The following is a 10,000-nucleotide window of genomic DNA, read 5'->3' as shown; positions in this document are numbered from 1 at the left end:
AACATGCAAACAGAGAACACATATGATCGTGTTATATATCTGGAGGTCTGTTGTTGCGATATTTCGAAATGGGGATGGAAGTAATGATTGTGTACGCGGAATGTGGTTGGACTGGAGCGGTTTTGTAGGCTTATTTGCTTTTTATGTATGTAGGATATGTTTATATGTGTGGCTGAATAAGTTATAAAAATTTTTAAAAAATTTAAAAAAATCTCAATTAATTTTTAGCCAAAGGAAAATATTGAAGCAACTTGCTAAAAAATATATCAGAATGGGGAACTTAAGTTCAGGTAGGAGGGCAGTATGTGCTTAAGCCTTGTTTGATCAATTGAGTATAGCTATGCTTTGTGTTTTAGACGCTTTAGTTGTTGGGCGTGGGAGGGGAGGGGGGAGAGAGAGAGAGAGAGAGAGAGAGAGAGAGAGAGAGAGAGAGAGAGAGAGAGAGAGAGAGAGAGAGAGAGAGAGAGAACGAACGAACGAACGAACAAACGAACTTTATTACTCAAGGATGGTGAGAGAAAGAGAGAGAGAGAGAGAGAGAGAGAGAGAGAGAGAGAGAGAGAGAGAGAGAGAGAGAGAGATTGAGCGACTGAGAGAGAGACTGAAAGGGAGAGAGATAACTCAGAACTCAGAACTGTATTACAACATAAAGTCATCAGACGACAAAGTCAAAGAGAAAGAGAGTAGAAAGAAAGAGGGGGAGAGAGAGAGAAAGAAAGAGGGGGGATTGAGAGAGAGGTGAGGGAGAGAGAGAAGATGAGAGAGAGAGAGAGGGAGGGAGAGAGAGAGAGAGAGAGAGAGAGAGAGAGAGAGAGAGAGAGGGAGAGAGAAAGAGAGAGAGGGCGGGAGAGATCTAGAGAGATATAGAAAGGGAGGGAGGGAGGGAGGGAGGGAGAGAGAAAAAGTGACTGATAGAGAGAGGCGCACAAGTCAAATCAGAAAAAATGGCACAAAGTCAACAAATATAGGTCTTCATATATAAACAAATTATATGCCCAACACCCAATTAGAATAGTGTCAACACGGCCTATCTTTCATGATTATTTTCCCAAATTGGTGTCACCGCATGACACACCAAGTGTCAAGGTCACGAGCCAAGCTGAGGTCATGATTCCCAAAGGTTACACGATATCTCAAAAGCTTATTCCCCTGATCACCCCGCCCCACCCACACCCCAATGACATCAATCTACAACTCAATATATGTAAGCTTCCTTTGAGTGTGTGAAGGGATTACCTCTCAGCAGGGGGACAGGAAACCGATATTACTTACCTAGATAACTCCTCACCTGACGCATTGGTTTCGTGGCGTTGTGCATACAGTGTAGTCTAAGAGAGAAGGGGTGTTCACAGTAAAATGAACACGACGAAGCAATGCTTAAGTGTCTGCCGATAGATACCGGTTGTAAATAAACAAAACCCAGATACTGAAGTCGTGCTCTTGTGTTTATACAATCGGTACGAAAAAGATGTCGGGCAATTTGTTCACACACATGCACAAATATACCAGTCGCATCAAAATGCTCGGTGTAACATGTTTTTACATTTAGTCAAGTTTTGACTAAATGTTTTAACTAACATAGAGGGGGGAATCGAAACGAGGGTCGTGGTGTATGTGTGTGTGTGTGTGTGTGTGTGTGTGTGTGTGTGTAGGCCTATGTGTGTGTAGAGCGATTCAGAGTAAACTACTCGACCGATCTGTATGAAATTTTTCATTAGAGTTCCCCAGACGTTTTTTTTTAAATTTTTCGATAAATGTCTTAGATGACGTCATATCCGGCATTTTGTAAAAGTTGAGGCGGCACTGTCACACCCTCATTTTTCAATAAAATTGATTGAAATTTTGGAAAAGCAATCTTCGACGAAGGCCGGACTTTGGTATTGCATTTCAGCTTGGAGGCTTAACATTTAACTAATGACTTTGGTCATTAAAAATCTGAAAATTGTAATTAAAATTATTTTTTTTATAAAACGATCCAAAATTACGTTTATCGTATTTTTCATCATTTGCTGATTCCAAAAACATATAAATATGTTATATTCGGATTAAAAACAAGCTCTGAAAATTAAAAATATAAACATTATGATTGAAATTAAATTTCCGAAATCGATTTAAAAACAATTTCATCTTATTCCTTGTCCGTTCCTGATTCCAAAAACATATAGACATGATATGTTTGGATTAAAAACACGTTCAGAGAGTTAAAAAAATAGAGATATAGAAAAGCGGACTACCCTCCTCAGCGCAACCGCTACCGCGCTTTTCTGTATTGTTAATGTCACTGCCTTTGCCACGAGCGGTGGACAGACGATGCTATGAGTGTACGGTCTTGCGGAATAAATGCTTTGCGTTCAGTTTCATTCTGTGAGTTCGACTGAGCTTGACTAAATGTTGTATTTTCGCCTTACGCGACTTGTTGATTTTCCCTGTGTTCTTATGCGATCTATTTTTGTTATTTTTTCGTTTGTTTGTTGTCTGTCTGTTTGTCGGTCTCTGTCTTGTCGACCTGTCCAGTCTGCTTGTTTGTTTGTTTATTTGATTCTTTTCGGGTTTTTTCTTTCTTTCTTTGTTTCTTCACTTGTTTCTTTCTTGGCGTGTTAATTTCTTGAATACTACATTGTGCTACCAGCGGTTTGCTGGAGTCGCTTCAAGTAATACCAATTATTCACCAACGCCAAATTCGTTGTTTCCAATGACGTCTTGGGGTTAAGTTTTGGCAAGGGAAGCCAAGTCAACCAGAGGAGGAGGGGAATGCATTTGAGTGCGTTGGCGGATATAATCTAAACGAAATGTTGAATAATGTACATGACAGCGTTTGAAGGAGTATACAGTACTGGTAAGTTCTTTCTAAACCTTCAAACGGACTTGTTAAAATCCTGAAGTAAAGTCAGTTGTAAATCAAAACTATACAAAGTAACTGTGCTGATGTAGGTTCTTATGTCCGGCCGGAGTTCGTTTGGAATGCATGCAGTAAGAGCTTTGTGAAGCAAACATGTCTCATTAAACCAGGGCTTTGAGGAACACATAGCTTTCAAGGTGCAAGGAACAAAGACTGCTTTGTGTTTGAAGTGGAGATTGTTCAAACAGGTGCTCTTTACTCTGTTGGCAAAGACGATTTACTGTCGTTCTGGGCTGTGTGTTCAACATAAATGTGTCACAGTGGGTAATGTGCTTCTGAGCACGATTGTAATATATCGTCAGTTCATCATCGGTGAAACAAATAGTTATGCATGCAGCGTTAAGAAAAGGCAGAGAGAGAGAGAGAGAGAGAGAGAGAGAGAGAGAGAGAGAGAGAGAGAGAGAGAGAGAGAGAGAGAGAGAGAGAGAAAGAGAGAGAGAGAGAGAGAGAGAGAGAAACACACACACACACACACACACACACACACACACACACACACACACACGTGTCAGTTTAGTGTAGTAATCACTGTTTAATAAAAAGAAGAAGAAACAACAACAACAACAGTTGTCCTGCTATGTCAGTCTTTCAAAGAGTGTACAGGAATTCAAAGACGTCCGTCCATTACATCCTCTGTTGACATCGACGGTATTAAGGACATGTTTCCACTTAACCACAGCCACATACAGTAAAAACCGAAGTTCTGTGTTTTTGTTTCTTTAGCGTACACAAGAAAAAGATATATTCATCAAATTAAGTCAGCGCAGCATGTTCTATACTTGTGCAAAACTGAGATGGTGCCACACAGCGTGAGTTACGATGTTCCTGTCACACTCTGTGTACCACTAAACGAATATCTTGATCATTCTTAAAATATATACAATAAGGGAAATCAAGTGATCATTTACTCATACACAATACAGAACATTCTTGAACACCTTGACCTATCGGTCTCTAAAATGTACAAGCAACAGACAATAATGAGGAGATATTAACATTTAGTTTCGGCTAATTGCTTCATCAAATGATGGCCATCCGTAAGAATGCTACACAGTTTCCTCCAGTCAAGTCATTAACGTGTTGATGAAAACAACACGTATCTATCAACGATAACGTGATACAAAATCACAAAGAAGGCCAAACAACGCATTCATTTTGCATGATTAGTTTCCCTCAGCTCAGTTTCGGAAGACCAATTTACCTGGCGTACCAGCCTGATTTGACCACCGCCCAGCATGACACTTGACTGCATGGTCAAAACTAGTCCAGAATGACCCCCTCATCCAGTCAAATTGAACAGGCAGTTCCAATTGCCAATTTTAAAGTCTTAGGTATGACCCGGCCGGGGCAGGGTTCGAACCCACGACCTCCCGATCACGGGGCGGACGCCTTACCACTAGGCCAACCGTGCCGGTACGAGAGATGATGCATGCGTGTCTTCGTGTTTTCCAAGCCCTGAGACTTTCGCTGTGAACGTGGGATCTTTTTCGTGCGCATATGTGCACACGGGGGTGTTCGGACACCGAAGAGAGTCTGCACAAAGTTGACTCCGAGAAATAAATCTCTCGCCGAACGTGGGGATCGAACCCACGCTGATAGCGACCAACTGGCATACAGAAAGGGTCACATACAGCCAGCTCCATTGTGTGTGTGTGTGTGTGTGTGTGTGTGTGTGTCCGTGCGTGCCGCGTGCGTGCGTGTGTTTGTGTGTGTATCAGTGTCTTGTCACGGTGTGTGTGTGTGTGTGTGTGTGTGTGTGTGTGTGTGTGTGTGTGTATGTGTGTCTGTCTGTGTGTGTGTGTGTGTGTGTGTGTGTGTGTGTGTGTGTGTGTGTGTGTGTGTGTGTGTGTGTGTGTGTGTGTGTGTTGGTTTAATGGAAGAAAAAGAAGTGAGCTCCTGTGCATGCGAACAAATCAAAACCAAACAACAATGAACAAAACTTGTAAGCATAATGTTTTTCCCCTTTATTTCTCGATTGTGCAAGCGAATCCGGCCGCATCAAAGCGCGCGGAAAATAATGCTTCGTCTGCGTGGACCGATTGCTGGTGCTAACCTGCACAATGTAGATGTTACCATCAGTAAAACAACGCTTGCTTTATTGAAAAGTTATAGTACAAATAGAAAAGAACAACAACAACGTGCACCGCAAATGTTGAAGCATAGTGTCCCTACTTCAAGTAAGTAACCACGTAGACTCAATATATGTAACTGACACAGGAGCCAATACTTCAATCATCAGCTGAAGAGCCACCCCGCTCACCTTTAAAGAGCCGAGAGTAGTGACCCGCCGCTGGAGGTTTCCACGAGTACAGACCGGGACAGCCAGAAGAGCTCGCGTGTTGTCCAGATACCTGCAAAGAGCCAGGGTAAATTGTTAGGGTACTGATAACGCATCCCCATTATAAACAGTACTCGTCGCTGACGATGGTTTCTTACAGATCTCAAGCGGTGTCGTTAAGGGGATTTGTTCATCGTGTTGCCGCTAATCACTTGATTAATGACATTAGCCCGGGGGCAGATATATTGTTAAAAAGGACATTTTCGTGTTGATATTTTAGATAACACCGTAACGTCTAAACCGACACGTCTTGACGCAATAAAAAAAAAATTTTAAAGTTGCGTGAAGCGATTTAAGAACATTTAGTCAATCTGTCGACGTCGGCCTGAAACAAAAAGATCAGCACTAAAAAAACAGCAAACATCGAGACTACATTTACTAAGGCTTCGCTAGCTTAAAGTTGCGAAGTTGCGCCGTTTCTGAATTTTCGTCGATATGTTATTGGTACATGTACCTTACGTTTTTGTTGGGGAGATTCTGGGGGTACCCTTATTTGGGCGGCGGTCACGTGAAGCCTGTAAAGTAAATCTTTTGAGCCGAAAAGTGTGCCAGATAGCCAGGAGGAAGACCTTTAATGGCATTGAATAAATTGACACGGGAAGCAATGCTTTAGTTGGGGTACGAAAATGGGTGCAATATTTTGTTTGCACAGTTTATATACATTCATCATGATAACTTAAAATCTGAGTCAAAGGGGTTTTGCACAAAGAACAGTGCATCTGGCTGCAATAACATGAATATAATGAATGCCGCAAGGCGTGTATCACTCACCGTGACGGTGTGTCCCAGGTCGTTGAGACCCTGTGTGTAGAGAGGAACACCCGTGGTGGCCAGTAACACGTTGTAGTCAGCACGGTCACCCAACACAGGATCACTCAGAGATACCAACACCTGCAGCATAGAATCGTGATTTGAAAGAGTTTACTGCACATGCTTTATCTCAAACATGCACAATAATACGAACTTAAAAAATATACTTTAGTTTGAATAATCTGTTTACAGTAATTACATTTTTTTGTTCTTTTGCAATCGCGGAAAAATCAACTTCGATTTCAAAAAGAAAGTTTTAAAATGTTTTTTATTTTGTGACCTTGTAGTGTCCTTCCGGCGCATGCACGTGAACACTTGAAGCCACAGTGTGTGTGTAGCCAGGCTGCCAGTCCCTCACGTCCACACCCGTCACTTGGGCCGCGTAGTGATGACTGCTGCTGTAACATGCACACCTTGTACTGACTGCTGCTGTAACATGCACATCTTGTACTGACTGCTGTAACATGCACACATTGTACTGACTGCTGTAACATGCACACCTTGTACTGACTGCTGTAACATGCACATCTTGTACTGACTGCTGTAACATGCACACCTTGTACTGGCTGCTGCTGTAACATGCACACCTTGTACTGACTGCTTCTGTAACATGCACACCTTGTACTGACTGCTGTAACATGCACACCTTGTACTGACTGCTGTAACATGACACCTTGTACTGACTGCTGCTGTAACATGCACACCTTGTACTGACTGCTGTAACATGCACACCTTGTGCTGACTGCTGTAACATGCACACCTTGTACTGACTGCTGCTGTAACATGCACACCTTGTACTGACTGCTGTAACATGCACATCTTGTACTGACTGCTGTAACATGCACACCTTGTACTGACTGCTGTAACATGCACACCTTGTACTGACTGCTGTAACATGCACACCTTGTACTGACTGCTGTAACATGTACACCTTGTACTGACTGCTGCTGTAACATGCACACCTTGTATTGACTGCTGTAACATGCACATCTTGTACTGACTGCTGTAACATGCACACCTTGTACTGACTGCTGTAACATGCACACCTTGTACTGACTGCTGTAACATGCACACCTTGTACTGACTGCTGTAACATGCACACCTTGTACTGACTGCTGTAACATGTACACCTTGTACTGACTGCTGCTGTAACATGCACACCTTGTATTGACTGCTGTAACATGCACACCTTGTATTGACTGCTGTAACATGCACACCTTGTACTGACTGCTGCTGCTACATGCACACCTTGTATTGACTGCTGTAACATGTACACCTTGTACTGACTGCTGTAACATGTACACCTTGTACTGAATGCTGCTGCTACATGCACACCTTGTATTGACTGCTGTAACATGCACACCTTGTACTGACTGCTGCTGTAACATGCACACCTTGTACTGACTGCTGCTGTAACATGCACACCTTGTACTGACTGCTGTAACATGCACACCTTGTACTGACTGCTGCTGTAACATGCACACCTTGTACTGACTGCTGTAACATGCACACCTTGTACTGACTGCTGTAACATGCACACCTTGTACTGACTGCTGTAACATGCACACCTTGTACTGACTGCTGCTGTAACATGCACACCTTGTACTGACTGCTGCAACATGCACATCTTGTACTCACTGCTGTAGCAGGCACACCTTGTACTCACTGCTGTAACATGCACACCTTGTACTCACTGCTGCTGTAACATGCACACCTTGTACTCACTGCTGTAACATGTACACCTTGTACTCACTGCTGCTGTAACATGCACACATTGTACTGACTGCTGTAACGTGCACACCTTGTACTGACTGCTGTAACGTGCACACCTTGTACTGACTGCTGCTGTAACATGCACACATTGTACTGACTCAGTGCTGTAACATGCACACCTTGTACTGACTGCTGCTGTAACATGCACACATTGTACTGACTGCTGCTGTAACATGAACACCTTGTACTGACTGCTGTAACATGCACACCTTGTACTGACTGCTGCTGTAACATGCACACCTTGTACTGACTGCTGCTGTAACATGCACACCTTGTACTGACTGCTGCTGTAACATGCACATCTTGTACTGACTGCTGCTGTAACATGCACACCTTGTACTGACTGCTGTAACATGCACACCGTGTACTGACTGCTGTAACATGCACACCTTGTACTAACTGCTGCTGAAACATGCACATCTTGTACTGACTGCTGCCGTAACGGTTTACAAACTGCCTCTAAACCTCAAGCATTGTCGTTTCTCTTAATGTACTAGCCTACTTGCTTCAGGGGGGGGGGGGGGCGGGGGGGGGGGGGGGGACACAGAATATTTGCAGCCATCACTTCCCAGGAAAGTGCTGTTTAAAATGTAATAAAAACAAAATTACAAACACGTAAAGCTACAGTCGTCGTGTCCGAGTATAGGAAAAGCTATGACTGCACTTAAACGGCACCATACTTGACGTCCAAGCTTTTTAGAACTGAACTTGTAGTTTACACGAAGCAGCCATTGTTCTTTTCGCACAAGACGAGACAAACCAAACACGAAAGGCAAAAAGAATAAAGCGCAGGTGTTCCGACTTTACCCAGAAGTGGACGCCAGAATCAGGTGCAGGTTGAAATGCTTGACCGGGGCAGCGAAGCCGTGATTGGTGAACTCGAGGTGGAAACACAGGTCGTCGCCCACATGGACACTCTTGGGTAGAATGGCCTGGTGGAAATGAACGAATCCAAGATGAGGAATATGATTTTGGCCTATCTGTATTGTTCAAACTAACAGTGCATATTTACTTAATGCACTGAATGTTGTTTACTGGCTGATTGGACATGTTTAATCCTGAGAAAATGAATGATGTTTTTGTTGCCTTGTTAATCCACCGTTTAAAACACAAAACAAGAAACAAACTGGATTAAAACAGGCCTGGGATAGCCCCTGTATAATATGTACGCTAATTCTGTTGCTTGGATTTCTCCTTGTTTTGACGGTGTAAGAGTGACTACACATGCAATTGTTTGCGTGCAAATCTTCCAATTCATATTTTCTTTCTTGGAGAACCAATTACTACAATCGTTACTCGTCGCAACGAACCTAATGTAATCAGCCTACATTTCTGAGAAATAAACGACAGGGAAAAACACATAATGAAAGAAAAGGTTATGAGGACGAAATAAGGACGAAAGAAAACACTCACAACTACGAACAGTTTGTCTTTGCAGTGGAATGACATGCAACAAATACAAAGACAATAAATGGAACGTAGTTTCGTGAAGAATTTAACGTTCCTTCCACTTTCTTGTGTTTTTATTTATTTATTTTTTGGAACACAAGCAGTCTCTCTGTTTGGGGGCTTTACCTTTGCGATGGACAGCCTGTATCCCAGACGCCTGTGAACATCATTGTAACAGCCCTGATGCTTCCACAGGCTGTAGACGTCTCTGTCGAAACCCTCGTTAAGATAGGTCCAGTGGAACATGGCCATTTCTTTCAACGCTGTGGGACACTCGCTTCTGAAAACGTGAAATGCTGCCCGTATGGGACAAGTTGTGCGGAAGGTTTAGACTAACTTACAACAAACAATTTGAATACTCATTACTTATCGTCTATCGCCTGTGTGTGTGTGTGTGTGTGTGTGTATGTGTGTGTGTGTGTGTGTGTGTGTGTGTGTGTGTGTGTGTGTATGTGTGTGTGTGTTTCGGTGTTTTTGTTTTCGTGTGCGTGTGTTTCTGTGTTTCCGTGTCTGAGTGTATGTGCGTGTGTGAAACTATGTACCACCCTTTAACAGGGTATCAAATAACAGAACCTGTGATTGTTGGCGACACTGCACGTTTCCCCTCCTATAATGGTGTAACGGGTATCTTTGGCCAGGTAGGGGTATTCCACGGCCGTGTTGTGGTACGTCCCCACATCGTGTTCAGAGGACAGAAAGCAGTCGTTGTGGTGGCCTGGGAAATAAATGGG

At 43.1% G+C, this 10,000-nt stretch overlaps 1 protein-coding gene across 2 annotated transcripts in view; it reads right to left on the bottom strand.

Moving 5' to 3' along the window:
• Positions 1–4,848: 4,848 nt before the first annotated feature.
• Positions 4,849–10,000, bottom strand: part of LOC138975433 (uncharacterized) — a 10,339-nt gene continuing 5,187 nt past the window's right edge. The window contains exons 8-14 of one of the 2 annotated variants that reach the window (XM_070348118.1): positions 9,843–9,984; positions 9,396–9,549; positions 8,628–8,752; positions 6,328–6,445; positions 6,009–6,128; positions 5,160–5,250; positions 4,849–4,952 (exon numbers count right to left, since the gene is read on the bottom strand). In XM_070348118.1, the coding sequence (XP_070204219.1) occupies positions 4,948–4,952; positions 5,160–5,250; positions 6,009–6,128; positions 6,328–6,445; positions 8,628–8,752; positions 9,396–9,549; positions 9,843–9,984 (755 nt within the window). In that variant the 3' untranslated portion in view covers positions 4,849–4,947. The remainder of the gene's footprint in view (positions 4,953–5,159; positions 5,251–6,008; positions 6,129–6,327; positions 6,446–8,627; positions 8,753–9,395; positions 9,550–9,842; positions 9,985–10,000) is intronic. The other variant, XM_070348126.1, reaches the window with a different exon arrangement.

Source organism: Littorina saxatilis, linkage group LG1 (genome assembly GCF_037325665.1).
Source record: "Littorina saxatilis isolate snail1 linkage group LG1, US_GU_Lsax_2.0, whole genome shotgun sequence".
Lineage (NCBI taxonomy): Eukaryota > Metazoa > Mollusca > Gastropoda > Littorinimorpha > Littorinidae > Littorina > Littorina saxatilis.
Note: the sequence above shows the minus strand (reverse complement) of the source record. Positions and strands in the feature narration are given on the sequence as shown.